The 16080-nt window shown below is 37.5% G+C and overlaps 1 protein-coding gene across 1 annotated transcript in view; it reads left to right on the forward strand.

Moving 5' to 3' along the window:
• SEMA3D (semaphorin 3D) overlaps positions 1 to 16080 on the forward strand; it is a 147271-nt gene that overhangs the window by 34920 nt on the left and 96271 nt on the right. The window contains 1 exon segment of the mRNA XM_082045235.1: positions 9375 to 9565. Within this exon segment, the coding sequence (XP_081901361.1) occupies positions 9451 to 9565 (115 nt within the window). The 5' untranslated portion in view covers positions 9375 to 9450.

Consider the following 16080-nt stretch of genomic DNA (forward strand, 5'->3'; position numbering starts at 1 on the left):
GGTGGTGATGCCTGGATTCTTGTTTTCTTTTTCAGTATGGCTGTTTCAGATTCCAGGAACTGTCACGCTAGCACACTTCACAAAGCAGCTTAAAAATAGACCAGCAAAACGACTGTATTGCACCAAATAAAAATTGATTTCTGCTGCAACACAAGCAGACAGTTCTCTTAGAGTCTGATAGCAGCTTGTTACAAGCCTTTCAAATGGTGAAATTAGTGATCAGTGAACACAGGATGGCTAAAGCTTTGATAACCTGCTCCTGAACTCACACTGGCTGCTTGTTACTCCTTACGCAGCTCTATGAAGTTCTTGCTTATGGAAAATGAAATTGCACTTGTAATTTTCTGCAGTTTGTAAAAGGGCTTAAATCAAGAGTAAAACACTGGAAGAAGTGGTATATGAGTCATGGATCTCACCACAGGGATCACAGCCAGTAGTGTGCAGTCCCCGGTGAGAAGAGTGGCCGGGTGACTAAGGCACTGCCTGGACATCGAGGGGATGTGGGTACTGGTCCTAAATGCTGCTGTGACCTTAGACAAGTGATGTCATCTCCTATGGTAACAGTAAAAAAAGAAAAAAATCAATTAACTCACAATGACAAGGATAGAGGATGGACAATAGAGTCATTAAAGCTTTTAAACTGCTCCAGTGCTGTGACAATGAGCACCTGAGGGAAACCCATCAAGAGGAATAGGTTCACATTAAGTTAGTGACTTGTGTAAGCTTACAAATGGGATGTGTTATAGTGGCTCTGTTGTTTCCTTCTGACACATGCTCTAAATGTAAATGAAATCAAACATTATAAAAACTAGGAAGAAAGCAAATGCCTTCAGCCTAACAATATAATAACTGGGTTAATGTGCCAACACAGATCACTCGCGCTGCAGTGTACATGTTCATATGTATATAATTTTACATATTGGCTGAACAAAATGTTGATCCATAATTAGTTGGACAATGAATATGAAAAAACCTCCTCCAACAGAGTTCAAGTGTACAGTTATGAATTATTAAATCAAAATTTGTTGGAAGTGCAAATTAAAATCCTTCTGGCATGTCTCTTCCTATACTGTAGTTTATATATTAAAGCCTTGCAGACTGCTGTACAGAGTTCACTGACAGTTCATTAAATAATGAGGCCATACGTTGATGAAAGGAATTCTACAAAAATATGCCATTGGATATACAGCAAACATATTTGATCAAAGACCAACTGTCATACCATCACTAAACTGTAGTAGCCTGAATTATTTGATAACTGCCAGATCAGACTTTTGCACAGCTGACAATGAATTAAATGATGCTGGCAGCTAATGAAACATCCTATCAAGATTAGTACAATAGAAATATTTTTTAAATGCTTAACTATGTTATGAGGCCTACTGCGGTATGTAGTTGCCTGCTTCAAAATTTGTAGCATTCTACTTTTCTCTGAGGGTGCCATAGGCAGATATTAGTTACAGCTGGAAAATCTCTGAGTGCCAACAAGCATTTAAGCAAAATTCCAAACTAGTTGGCAATACCAGTACTAACTAGCAGGACTTGATGATCCTTATGGATTCCTTCCAACTCAGGATATTCTGTGATTCTGTTAAACACTTCGGCTTATATCAGATAAATCTAGCTGCAATTTATAGCATAATAAAGTATTTGTTATGAAATTAGATTAATATTATGAATATATTTGTATATGTAAAGCTTTATTAATTTATTTCAGTTTTGTGGTTTTGTTTGTTTGTTTGTTTTGTTTTTATTTATTTGTTTGTGTGTGTGTGTGTGGTTTGTTTTTAGAAGGGTCTGTTGGGTTATGACTGTATGAATAGGCTGGGTAGCTATGGGCAGAACCAAGATATTTCTGCCTGCCCACCAAGTTGGCTGGCTGGTGATGCCTTAGATGCATGTATAACTGAAATGTGTCATATATTGTTGTGTAGGATGCAATTAATGGAGACATACAACTGCAGGAGTTGGGTAAGGTCTGGATTGCTTGGATCAAGGACAATAGAAACCTTCTTATGTGCATCTATAGATATATCCATGCAGATAGCCCACTGCCTATACTCTTTCAGAGTATTATTTACCTTCCTGCTCTGTAGTGCCTAGAAGTGAGTCTGGACTTGATTTTTCACAGATTTTGCTAGAGCACTACACTACCTACCCATCAAGCTGGGTTTTTCTCAAGCATACAAAATACATGGCAGAACGAGCCTCCGTTCAAGTAGCTAAATCTATAAAAGATCTCATTGTCAATAGTTACTGGTGACCACAAAAAGAAGAACAATCACAGACCTCTGGTAGTTGAACTGTACCAGAGGACTCATGTTCCACCCCTGAACATGTTGGACAGTCTCCTATGAAAGGAGGTACAGAGAACAGTTTTTCCATAGTAAAATACTGGCAAGAGTTCCTGGAGGTGAAAAGGAGACTGTAATCCTTCCTTTGAGTTGGCCATTAAGGGTATATGTTTCTTCCAGCGATAGAATAGTAGTTGCAGGGTCAGTGGTTTAGTTGGCTTGACTGTGCTGCTTGGGGTTAATTCAGGTTTTAGCAGAACAAATACAATCTGTTAGTGTTTAAATGCTCAGGCAGGTCATCTCAAAATGAACATTTCTTTTCTCTGATGGCCATCATGACACTTTTCTGGCTTTTCAGTATTTTCTCAACAGCAAGCCAAGGCTGTTCCACAGGCAATGTTTCCAGTATGCATGTGTTCTCTCCCTGTCTACTTTGTTCAGAGCAGAGCCAAGCCACCCCAAATGCTGCAGGTGGTGACAGACATTTTAGAGGGAAATTCTCTGGCTCTCTTTGAAAACCTTCAGACGTCACGGTACTTGGCAGGAAGCGGTTTTCATCTAGTCTACCTTTTCATTAATGTCTCTAGGAATTTTCATCCTACCGCCTCTTTCTTTTCTTGGATACCGAAGCTATAAAACCCCTCTTAGAATCACTTTTCATAGCTTCAGAAGTTTTTTTGGTCTGCTGGGGAAACATACTATACTTAAAATAATGTAACGCTGAGGTTTGGCTTAGGGTTCCTTTTGCTTCTTATGTGTTATTAAATTGTGCCATACGCTGCTTGCTTCTTTGGTTTGTGTTCTTTCTTTTTCCTTCCTTTTTTTTTTTTTAATGATGAGACATGTAAAGTGTTCTCATGTCATTCTAAATAAAAAGCCTATGGGAAGCTGTTATTACAGACGTAATATCTGAAGTCACAGTTCCTTCCATCAAAAAAAGAAGAACAAAAAAATCTATATGAGGTGCATATGCACATAACTTTACAGTGAAAGGCATGTAGATATTTATGTGTGGAAGATATCAGTTGCACATCTGTCTGGTGGAACACTTTATTCATCTGCCTATCTCCTTTTTGCGATATCATTATCAGATGACAAATTAGTTTCCATCCCATCCTTTTTCTTGGACAATAGACATTGCACTTCAGAAGCAGCCTATAGAACATAAAACTATAGGTCTGATTTTATGCAGACACAATATACAATGAATTAGGAACAGAGAGTAACATTTGTTTTATCAAACATCATATGTCCAAAATATATAATGACACAGATAAAACTTCTCAGAATCACTGTTTCTAGTGATATGTTATCATATATTAATATGTCTGTGTGCACGACTGTCTATTTGTTGCATTCCGAAAGAACTTCTTCTATGTCTATGTGAAATCTTTGGGTGTAATCCTGACCCCACTGACACTGACATGAAAAATACCCTGATATCTTTTGAGGATAAAGTGCTCATTTCCTATGTGTATAATTTTAATTGCTCTATAGTAAATTTCTTGGTCAGATAAGCTCTTCATAGAAGTGTGACACAGAGGTGTAACACGGGTAACTCTAGGTAGGTTACCCATTCTTACCAGTATTTATCTTCAAACAGGCTACATGCCTTTTGTAAATGCTTCTATCAGTAGACTAGCTTCAGAAAGATGCAGAAAACTATTACAGTGGCTTGGGTTTATCTTAATGGAAAAAGATCCATTGTAATCCTCAGACATACTTTCTACCTATTGGAGAGCTTTATTTATTATTAGATAGTTCTCTTCAATAAAACTAGGTTTCTTTGCTGACTCTTTGTTCCCACAGTTGCATCCTTGTCTCTTAGTCCCTTCATTTTTATTTTCTCTATTTGGCTCTTCTCAAGTGGGAATCAGAGCAGAGATTTTTCTTGCCTTACAGATTACTGGTGTTGAATGGATAGGGTATAAATCCTGTGAGGAGCTGGGTAAAGGTAAAGCCTGTAAAGCTTTGTAAAACTCATTATAAGCTGTGTTATACATCATATGAGTCTTTATTATTCATCTGGGTATTTAACAATAGCAAGGTCTGCTTTATAGCAAAGCCTTATCTAAACCAGATATGCCAAAACTAATGATTTAAGAAAAACCAAAACAAAACAATCATTATGGTAGACTAATTTTTTTTTTTTTTTTTTATTGTACCACTGTCTTTTTACTGAGTAATTTTTGCTAGTGTTGGGAAGTCATGTAATACTGATCTGAGGTTTTTGTAAAAAGAATAATTTTTCAGAATCCTGGAAGAGAACATTTGCTCCACTATAAACAGCACAAAAGCTGCTTAATAAATGGGAGAATAGTGTTTACCAGTTCTTGGATGGAGTTAGCTTTAAACTGAGGTTTCACAATGAAGAGAAAAACCTCCTCTGCCAAATAATATATCAACAGAACATCTATCTAAGGGGTACAAGAACATAGTTTCAATGTACTCTGGATGAATATTATCTTTGTTATTTAAGAAGCAAGCTAAGAATGTTAAGTAAGTCTGGAAATGTAATTTTATTTTTAGTCTATTTTATAAGTTATTAATCTGACTCATATATGCTTGTAGTTTTCCCTTTTATTAACAGAATATCTAATATGCACTTGATGATTATAGTACAGTTTGAACCACAGAGTAAAAAACTGTAGTAATTTTTCTTTTGTAATATATATCATTTATAGGAGAGACATCTACAGGTAAATACATTGGAAACATATATCTGTACATCCATGCTTAAAGTGACATGCTTTAAATTTGTATATATGTATAAAATATGTGTACAATATGAGAAAAGAAATAACGTACCTTTCAATGCATTTGAATTGTCGTTGGGGCAATTATTCTTTCTTTTTTGCAGCTAATTAGTTTTAAATCTTTTAAAGCAATATGATTGTCTAACAGGCCACTCATGCTATTTTGTTGATGTCTGCAAAGGATATTTTTTACTCTCTTCTCACTCTGTGGAAAAGTCAAAAAAACCTCAAGCTCTCAGACAGAAATAGATGAGGAGAAGAAAAACCCTGCTATCAGAGAGCTTACGTATTGAGACTTAAAGGCCTAAGTAACTTATTCAGCCTACTTATAGGTCCACAGTGATTATCAGACTTTTTTATTCTATTCCAGCATTTTTAAATCAACATGAGCCAACTCAAAGGTTGCTCTAGGTTTTCAGTAGTTACTTGCAATTTGTAACATTGCTGTTAGATTCAGTATAACTGAGACACACAATCTGGTTAATTGTATTTGCTGTATTTGCTACAGGCAGTTTTCATTGTTCTCGGTTCTCTGATCCCAAATTTTAAAATGGCCTTGGAAAACTAGTGCCGGAGACAGGTTTTAAATTATTCTCCAATTCTGTATAGATTTTTTTTTTATTATTATTTTTAATGGAATTAAACTGAAAGTTACATGAACTACTGTTAAAAAAGTGTGTGTTTGCAGACGGGTCACAGTCCTTCCAGCTCTGGACTTCATGACGCCAGGAGAAGTCAGAAACCTACACAGTATTTGTGAATGCGACATTTTGCATTTAGATAGGTTTGAGCAGAATGATCTGAAAAACCTCCCATAAGCACAGAACTCCCTACTGTCTGTGTGTTTGAGGAGACTGAAGAGCTCTGTTTATTGCAACAAAGGGCCTGGAATAAATTATGCTTAGTAAATTGGCTCCAGGTTTTCCTGTTTCAGACAGTAGCTCCAGAACAATCTGTTTTATAGGCTCCACTAAATCTGACCAATTGCAGGAAGGTGACACCTCATTTCAAGGACGTGACATCATGCATGTGCCAGTTATGTCCAGCCACCCCTCTCTGGCAAGATGGCAGGACACCAGCAGATTGACATTTTGTCTTTTTGGCAGTTTTAACCTACAGCTCATTACAAATTTATGAGCCCCACAGGGAGGTCTTGGCAGGATGGACACAGGTTCCTTGGCCCCTCTTCACTACCCTGCGTCCCATCCCCCCGCGGGGCAAATAATAGCTCCTTTATTCCAGTGGAAATATCCCTATTTTGGTGAGGTGTATGCATAGCTTCCTTCCCCAGTCAGGCTCTCAGGTGATAATTAATACAGTGCAGATATTTCCTAGCTGAAGCTGGGGTGGGAAAGCAGCTTTAGCCTCAGCACTTTTCTGTTTAGACTCTTTTCCTTCATTTACTTTGGGTCTGTTCATGATGAGGAAGTTTTAGAGTGTGTTGGTGCTTAGCAGAAGTATCAAAAAGCTAAAGGAAACAAAATTTTTTCCTCCTCTGACAAATGCCTTCTTACTTTTGAGGGGATGAAAGAATGAGGGAGTTAGATTTGCTTTTAGGCTTTGTATTTTATTTTTGTTCATGGGTCTAATTAATTCTGAACTGTTTGACTGTGGCTTTTTTAAGCACAGGACAATGATTGACATTGCATATGTTACAGAAAGGAAAGATATTTCCTTAAGATTAATGACCGGTTAGTTGGTCTGAAGTTCATTAACCTAAGCTAGTTATTAGACTGCTGGAAGGGCTCTGTGTAGAAGCTGGAATTGTATTAGGAGATCATCATAAACTAAAAATATATGTGACATTCTGGCCAGATTTGCAACGAATCTAGGGCAAGAAAGGGTTGGCTCGAGCTCACAGAGCAGCTGCCTCCAGTGTAAATTGACTGCCTTGTGTCAGGAATTAAAGTGAATGGTTTTTCATACACCATATTCAGCTAAAAGGTGGAAGGAAAAAAAAAAGTAAATGGAAAAAATAAGGACAATTTCCATTAGCAAAAGAACCACATGTGAAAAAAAGAGGTTGTGAGGTATGGTGAAAAGGCCAAGTTTGGTGCTCATCCTTAATCTACAATTAAATGTATGACAATGTCTTCAGACAATTGTGGTTTGTTGTTGTTGTTGTTGTTGTTTTCTGTAAGTGACAAATTTAGTCTTGATTCTTCACTGTACTTTGCCTCAAGAATATGAGCCCCAACTCCACTGTTGAAATCTCTATTAGCTGAGACTCAGACCCTCAAGGCATGACTTCTTAGCATATTTGCAGTGAGACTGGCTCCCTCTTAATTGTTTCTTTTTAAAGTATGGTTAGTATCTATCATCTCACTGAAAATGAAAATGGCTGACATCTCTTGTCTTAACACAGTCCTCCTCCTCCTCCCTCCCTTTTATTTTGTCTTCTTTCCCCCAAAATAGATTTCTTTAAGGTACTATAACTTTGTGATAGTGTAGCCAACAGCAGTCCTCTGTAGGCCAACCACAACTAGAAATAACATCATCAAAGAAGTAAGGGCCTTTTCTCAGGATCCTATACTCTAATAAATGGAGGAGAAAGCTAAATAAGAGGCATTTCATGTTTGGTTTTTTTTTATTTCCATGTCATTTCACTTGTCCAAAAATAGTGCATTCAGGTACTGAATGTGTCGAGGAAGGCATGGAGAAGAAAAAGCTCAGTGTTCTGTGATAGGAAGGATGCTTTGAGCATTTTACAAATACTTTCCCTCTCTCTCTTTCCCCACCACACCCTTCCTGCACACTCCCTTGTCTATTGCTATTGTTAGAAGGTCTGGAGGCTCAGAAAGCACCAGCTTCATTCGAGAGGTTTTCCTCTGGCAGAGAGAACTGAAGTGGTCCTCTTTCCAGTCCCTAGTGCCAGGAAGGATGTGTTGCCTGCATCATGAGGTGCTAAGTTGATTCTGGATGCCTCTGCAGCTTGCAGAAGTGCTCTGGCACTGCTCCTGCAAGGAGCTTAAATGCCAGACCTGAAGAATGGCTCCGGGGCCATGAGCTGCGCTGCATCTTCCATGGACTCACAAGGAGCCTTTCCCTTGATGGCCATGCAAGTGCTGGTTGATGTGGGCACTGGGATTACTCTTTTAATCAGACAGTTTCAGTACCTTTCAGAAAAGAATTTTCATGGCAAGTCATGAGCCATTAATCTCACGACTAACCATAACATTTCCTTACTCCTTGATTTACAGCATTACTCAAACACTGGCGTTTGTCATTTCACTATCTCTCCTGACCTCTGGTATCATGCACTTGCAGGGGAAAGGATCTGCTCTGATCTTTGTGATTCATTAACCATTAAATTCTGCCATCAGAACTCAGGATGCCATTTCAAATAACTTCATATGCAAAAATGCAGTTATTAAACAAAAGGGATCCCTTGTAAGTGGATACAAACAGGACACCAGGAGAGCTGTGGCTGCTTTCTGTTCAGCTACTGGGGTGGCAGTGTGACCTTGAAGAAGTAGGTTCACTGCTGTTTTATAATTCCATTTTTGCATAGGGAAAATAAGGACAGTGATAATTACTTTCATTTGTTAAACACTGTAGGATTTATGGAAGGTGAATTACTATTATCAAGTGAAAAGTGTTGCAAAGCTGGCTTAGCTGCACACTATACTAACAAAGTCCCATATCAGCCTATTGACCTCAGCATGAACCACTTATTAAAGTTTATAGGACATTTTGGTGGGTGGATTGAGGCAGTTATTCTGCTGGAAATATCACACTAAAAGGACACTTAAATCCATCAGCCACATTGACTTTTTTTTTTTTTTCTCTATTAAAACTAAACACAACCACTTGCTCTATCCATTTTTTTTTTAGTTTATTTATGAAAGTTTATGATGGGTATGTACTCACTGTTAACTCAGCTTGTACACCCATGGTATCTGAGATATTACAGTTTATTCTAGTCATAGCATAAACATACAATAGCTGTTGTACTGAGATAAAGAGAGAGTTATAAAACATTAAGATATTCCATGGAGTGGTATGAACTAATGAGTTTCATGGTCAGTTTTGAATGGCAAATGTTCTTTTTATGTATACTGCATTAATTTAATTTATGCTTAAACTTTAGCTATGCCAGACATTGGTGTTTGAAAAGTTTACATATTTTTCCAAACTCAAAGTGTGTAAGTTTAGTATTAAAGAAACAGATTTACAACATTTTGATTTATACTAGAGGACAGAATACTTCTGTAACAAATGTGTTAAATGAACTACTCTTTAAAGATAGATCTGGCTTGCTTTCAGATTTGTTTTTTATATAATAATGCAAAAAAATCTACAGATGTTTTCTTTTTGCTTCCAGATTAAATTTAGATTGTTTGAAAAGCGGGGAGATATTCCACCATAGTGCAAAAGAAGATACAGAAGAAGAGATCACAATGAAAGCTTCCCAAGTACCACATGCCTGCAGCCTGTTATCTTTAGCTATGCTGCTCCTTCCAGTCACTGGAACGTCAAAACAAAATATCCCGAGACTCAAGCTTTCCTATAAAGGTAAACTTTTCAGCAGTTTTTCTGATTCTGCCACTTTTGTTTTGATGTGATGTTGCCAGCAGTTCATTTGTATTATTAATCAGGAAAATGAAACACAGTTGTCCTTCCATTTCCCAGAAACACATGACAGAAGCCTTAAAGATAGATGAATTCTGCCTAGAGACAGTATTAAATTGTCTTTTTTTTGGGTGGAGGGGTACATGTTTCTGAAATAAAACTGGGGTTTTATATTCTTATTTCAATTTGCTCCAAGAGAATATGAATATACCATGCATAAATTATGGGGAAGTCATTGCCTAAACAAAGGCTTCTAGTGCTACTTAAAATGTCATGAGGCCCATTAGAGACATGCCTGTGTGGCTGGTGGGGATGACATGGGACAAGGAGGACACTCATACCTTTCTAGAGTATCAGGGAAAGTTAAGAGAGCTGCCCCAAGTGTTTCTAATGGCACTGATAATTTATTTTTGTAATCTTTTTTTTTCTCTATCTCTATGCTGGTATGTGAAAATGTTGTTTTCTTTCTTTTTACCTCTTTGGATTACAAAAGTGTGCTTTTCTGAGGACTTTCTTAGTCTTATGTGTACTTCCTGTTGAGAATGTTATAGTCTGAGGGGTTTAAACAAATGTATTTTTAACTTTCTATTGGACAAATTGTTAAAGAAGGTAGATTTCTTGTTGCTTTGAATGTACACATCCAGAGTTCTTAGAAGCAAAGAGAGACATCACTTTGATATTGTCTTCTTTAGCTAAAGCAAATGCTCTCCAGTTAGTTATTTTTCAGTTATGTCAGCACCCTGCCCTTCTGGGACTTTATCCTGCTCTTAGTTTTTCAAACTTAGGTCTTCCTCTCCGTTACAGAATTACACTCAGGATGAAGTGATGCGTCAGGAGGCTGTAAAGCCTTCATCAGTGGTTATGATATGTTTATAATGAGTTTAACACACACAGGAATTTATAGAGTAAGCATAATGACATACTATTTATTTACAAGCTTCTCTTTTGTTAGATTTTTATGCAACTGTGTATGGTATTCCCCTGTGTATATATGTGTTTGAATGTGCGTGTGAGAGAGAGATAGAGGAAGAAGGATCAAGGGATCTTGACAACATTTTTATAAATTCAGGAAACAGTTGCACTCACTTAAGCCAATGAACACATAAACTGGAAGACCTGACATGAGTTATGAAAGTCAGCAATAAAAACCCTCTAACATATAGCCAGACTTTTCACAACTAAGCCCTCTGAGATAATTCCCAATAGTAGCATATACCATATGGTGATGGCATTTATTGTGAATTTGACACTCATGATTAGTGAATTCCTGTCGGCTTCAAAAGTAGAGAACCTTTGGCAAAATTCTGACGGTTGCATTTGACAGGTAAGCAGGAGGAGAGAGAAAAAATATGGAGATCAACACAGGAAAAACAAACAAAAAAACCCTAAACCAAAAAAACACTGAAATCTTAGTTTAAAATAGTGACAGAGACCTGCTGGGAGCGGTTGGGAAAATTCCTGAGCTTGTTCAAAGAGACAATGAGTGGATGATTGATATTTAGGCACTGACCCAAACTTTTATTAGCAACTTTATAAACCTTTCAATTTGGCTTGAGGGATAGAGTTTCCTATCCAAACTTACCCACCTATATCCCGGGGCGGAGGGGCGGGGGGGGTGGGGAAGCAACAACAGATACAAAATGGCACATAAATCTTAATTTGGAGAGCTGTGATGAAACTGGAAAATCAAAGAAAAGAGAAATTATCAGACTTTATTGTGCCTCCTCTTCACTCTTTTTTTTTTTTTTTTTTTTAAGAGGGTATATTTTTATTTTTCCCCAGGGAACAAGAAAAAAAAATACTACTTTGTTTTCACACTTTCACATTATAAATGGTGCAGGTAGTGCTTGTCATAATTAAATCATGTCTTTTTTTTTTGATAGTAGCACGTTAGATGTCCTGTTGGCAGAATTAAGCTTACTTTCCTTCCTGCCCCCTCCCACCCTGCCAAGTATTCCATCCAAATTAACTCCAAGGTTCCTCAGAAAAAGAAGTAGGAGGAATGATCTGTCTTGACAGTTCTCATCACATTGTTGCAGTCACATCATTGTCAAGTCCTGGTGTCTCCATTCTTTGGAATTAAGGCTTGAAATACCACAAGGAGAATGATTTACTTCTTTATGGAAAACTAACAAAAAATGGCTACATCAGGCAGCTCTGAAAACCTGGTCACACATGTGTGTTCATTTGGCTGCTAGTGATGTTGTCTTTCATGGGAAGGTTTCATCCCTTTCGAACTGCAATGCGTTTATAGGACAGTACAGGTCCATATTCACAGAAGGGCTGAGCATTTCCTTGGGCAGGAGAGCTGGAAGCGAGCAGGACCTTCCCCTGCAATTGCTTCATCTCACAGCTGCAGCCCAGGACATCTCAGCTGAGTACTAGGAAACTGCTTCTTCCCATGCCCTAGCAGAAGGAGAAGAAAGTGAATGCCAAGTGCTGAAAGTTGAGGGTGAAGAGGTGTAGCAGACAAGTAGAGAGAAAGAAGAGGGAACGGTATTAAAAGAACACAAAGAATGATAAAATTGAGACAGAAAGAAAGAAGTCAGTGGTGGATAGAGGAAGATGGAGAAGAAGCAGGGTGGGGTAGCTAAAAAAAGTGTCTATAACTGCAAGAGTGCTTCAATAAACCATCGTGCGTCACAAGTCCTCTGTGTTCTGACAGCAGTTAAAATTTTAGAGCTTGTCTGCAGAGCAGTTATGGAATTTCATCTTCTGTGAGACAGTTTTAAGGGGGTGAAATTCATGCCAGAAATGGTAAGCTATAGATATTCTAGTGAATGATGTGAGTATCAACACGATGTCATATGATAGATTCCCTTTATTATTTGCCCCACTTCTAAAAAGGTGCTCTAAAAAATCATACACACATAAAAGTACAAACAAACACAAGTCAGTTAAAATATCTTGTCGTACACAGGCAAAGTCATATATGCTCCAACTGTGTCAACATAATACACTATGTTCTTTAATTGCATACTTCATCCTATATTCCCACATTTTCCCCAATTCATTAATTGAATAATTCTTCAATATTTCTTTTTATGTTCTTCACTTAGACTTCAGCTTTTAGGTATTGGTACATGTCATTCAAATCCCAGAAACTGCCACTGCTCTCATGATGCATCTGGGGTTCTCTCACTACATAGACCTTAATTAATCTATATCTCTTATATTCTTTTACAAGATTCTGAGGTGTTTTTGTTATTATGTTATAGCTTTAACATTAGAAGGTAAACAAACTGTCTTCTGATAGAATATTATGATCTTTAGAAAGCTAGGGACTGATTGTTGAATAATATTCCATATTTTAATAGACTTTGAGTAACATTCTATATTTTAATAGTCTTTGAATAACAGTACATTCAATCTCAGAGCAACAGTGTACATTTATCATTCATTTCCATGTAGCTGGAGATACCCTGGGACCATCACCCAAACTGCAGAACTCCTCAACCACAGAAGTAGCATTCAGCTTCCCTAAGCAGCACATCCTCATTGCCTGCTACCTCATTTAACATCCTCATTCCAACTTCTACAGCAAATACAGAAGGTTTTTGCATACCAGTCTCATTCAATAATGTCATTTACAGGACAGCATCAGTTCCATTACTGAAGAACAGAATGGCCTGTGTCACAATTCATACATATAAAGGTGTTTAATTCATGCAGTCTAGAGAGTCTTATTTCTGTCTAACTTTTGGGTAGCAGTCTTTGCCAATTTATTGACAGGTACATTTATAGAGATTTTTGTGTGTGTTTCTAGGTTTTATTTTATAGGCAGTGGCAGAAAATAATCAGACCAGGAAATTTATTGCCTTCTAGGAAAAAAAAAAAAGAATAAAAATCAATCTCTTCTATTTGTGGCTGTCCTAAAAATTTCCAGTAGGAACGCAGACTCCCGACTGCAAATTTAGGTCTAATCATTTGTTTTCCTTTCTTGCTTTTCATGGACAGCTTAGAAGTCGTCTGTGCATTCAAAGAATACATTTATATTACAAAAGTGTGCACCCTGCTTTCTTGGCCAGTCCAGATTTGGACATTGCCACTGGTGACATGTCCATGTTGACATCCACAAATACATATCATTCCCATGCAGGGATGTGGCCATGTCTCAAATCCAAGTCGCACCTGCTGTGACCGGTGCTGGTTTGGTCAGAGGACCAGAATCCTGGATTGTGACACAGCACATAGGAAAAGTCAAGACTGAAGGCAACCTTTGGATTTTAAAACAGGATTCACTTAATGCTGTTAAAAATAACTATGGCAGTGATGTAAATTTAATAAACAAAAATATTATTCACAGCTGATTTTTTTCCTTCTTCACATTGAATGAATTAAGTTACATTCTCACTCCCACTAAAGCCATGGCAAGAGTTTGGCCACTGAAGTAAATTGAAGCAGGATTGAATTTCCATTGCTTGTTTTTTTCATCCTAAGTAAGTGAACTAAAGACATCCACTTCTGTCTCATCTGTTGAAGGATGACAATGCTAAATCATCAGCTCCACATGCAAATTAACCACGTCTAAGAATTGTTTAGCTTCATGCAGTGTTTTGCATGCGTGATTTTCTTCCCCTAAGAGTGGTCGACTCTTACAACATGATAAAGAGAAAGTAGAGGATAACACTTTGGTGCCAGGAATTCTTTTGTAAATTTGACTGGATTAGTACATTTCCTTAATGTCTTAAAAAGGATCCTTTGAACATGCTGCTTTACAATATCAAGCATCCTGTTTTCTAAATAATTTTTGCTTTAAACATGTTTAATTTTATAACTGAAGAGATGCTTAACCTGTTGCATCAGAGCAGTTAGTTTGTTCTGCTTTAGTAAAGCTGGTTTATTTCCATGACATGCATTGTTTAACTATGCATATAAAATATAGTTACAATTGTATAGCTCCATGAGCCTCATTTAAACTGTGATATTGCAGTAATCCCAGTACCACAGTGAGGGTGTTGCGCAGCTATGAATGTTGGGAACATTGTAAACTGGTGATATACAAATAAGCCTAGAAATGAGCTTGCTTTTCTGCAGCTATGATTGCTCTACAGGAAGAGGAAGAAAAATCAATAAAAACATTCTTTTATATTAATTTCAGCAGCTGTAATTCTGAATGTCCATGAAGAACAAGGAAAATGTGCTGACTGAAGAAGTGCTGCTTTTTCTGAATCCCTTATTAGTTGTTTAATTCATTTTTGATGATTTGTGACTTCTCAGAAAAATCTGTCTCAGATTCCTTTGTAGAGTAGCATTAAATGTTTATATGGGAGTTAAGATCCCTGTTTCAAATGATTGTCTAGTTATGGAAAAGACTTTCTCTGTTTTGTCTCAAAAATGCTTTCTGGAGGCAGTGAACACTGGGACTTAATATGTACCCTTGGCTGAAGATGGATGGGCATTACTGTCCATGTGAGGAAAGACTCTTGTATATGTTGTAGACTAAGTATAAACTTGAAGGGCTTTATTACATTTTAGTAACTGGAAAACAGCAAGTTTCTTACAGACACTTTTTTCCTTTTTTAAACTAGTGAACTTGGAGGTCAGATCCAACTATATGTTGCATTTTCTGTCATATAATTATCATATATATAATGTCCTGGAGAGCAGCCTCCAGTCAGTGACATCAACAGTTTACTTTGCAGTTGAACTAAGAATAACCTTAGAGAACTGACCCGTATCAACCTCTTAACAGTGTAAACAGCCTGTAGCTCACAACAGTTTTTTTCATGATCACAAAAGGGCCTCAATTGGATAAAAAAAGACTTGTGTTCACAGAATACCAAACTATTCTGCTGAGTGTTCACTTGATTAAATCTCAGAAGATGAGAGATAAAAACAGAAGAATAAGACTTTGGGAAGGATGAGACAACACTGAAAACTGCTTGTCTAGGAGAAGAATGTGGGGAAGACACATGATCAGTGGCATCAGCTTCGAAGAGGGTACTTTCAGAAATATTTGTCTAATTGCACTTATACTAAAGACATTTGTAAAGCAAGCCCAATTGTGAGTAGTTTCAAATGTTCCAACCTTGTTCTCTTTCTATGCACTAATTTGAGGGCATGATCCTCTTGACGTCAATTTGTCTAACAGTGGCCATCTGTGGTTGCAGCGCAGGTCCACGAGTCACATCCCATTTCCCTTTCCTCCCTCCCTGTTTCTGCTGTTCCATTTATAGAGAAGTTTCTCAAAGAAGGGCTGAGGGGTGCAGGGGAGGTCTGTTCTGTAGTCAAAATCCTTTGGAGATAAATACACAAAGAGACAGCAGAAAGAAACAGGGACAAAATTTCCTTTATCACACCAGGGCACTGTCAGAGACGTCAGAGGGATTGCCTTAGCTGTGGTTAGCAGAGACATTTAGACAAGGGTGGGAGTGACAAAGGTAACATTTTTCCTACTAAGTCAAGAAACCAGTCATTCTCCTCTGTGATCTAAATTGTGGCTGTCCTAGAGAAGT

Source organism: Streptopelia decaocto (genome assembly GCF_964273445.1).
Source record: "Streptopelia decaocto genome assembly, chromosome: 1".
Classification (NCBI taxonomy): Eukaryota; Metazoa; Chordata; class Aves; order Columbiformes; family Columbidae; genus Streptopelia; species Streptopelia decaocto.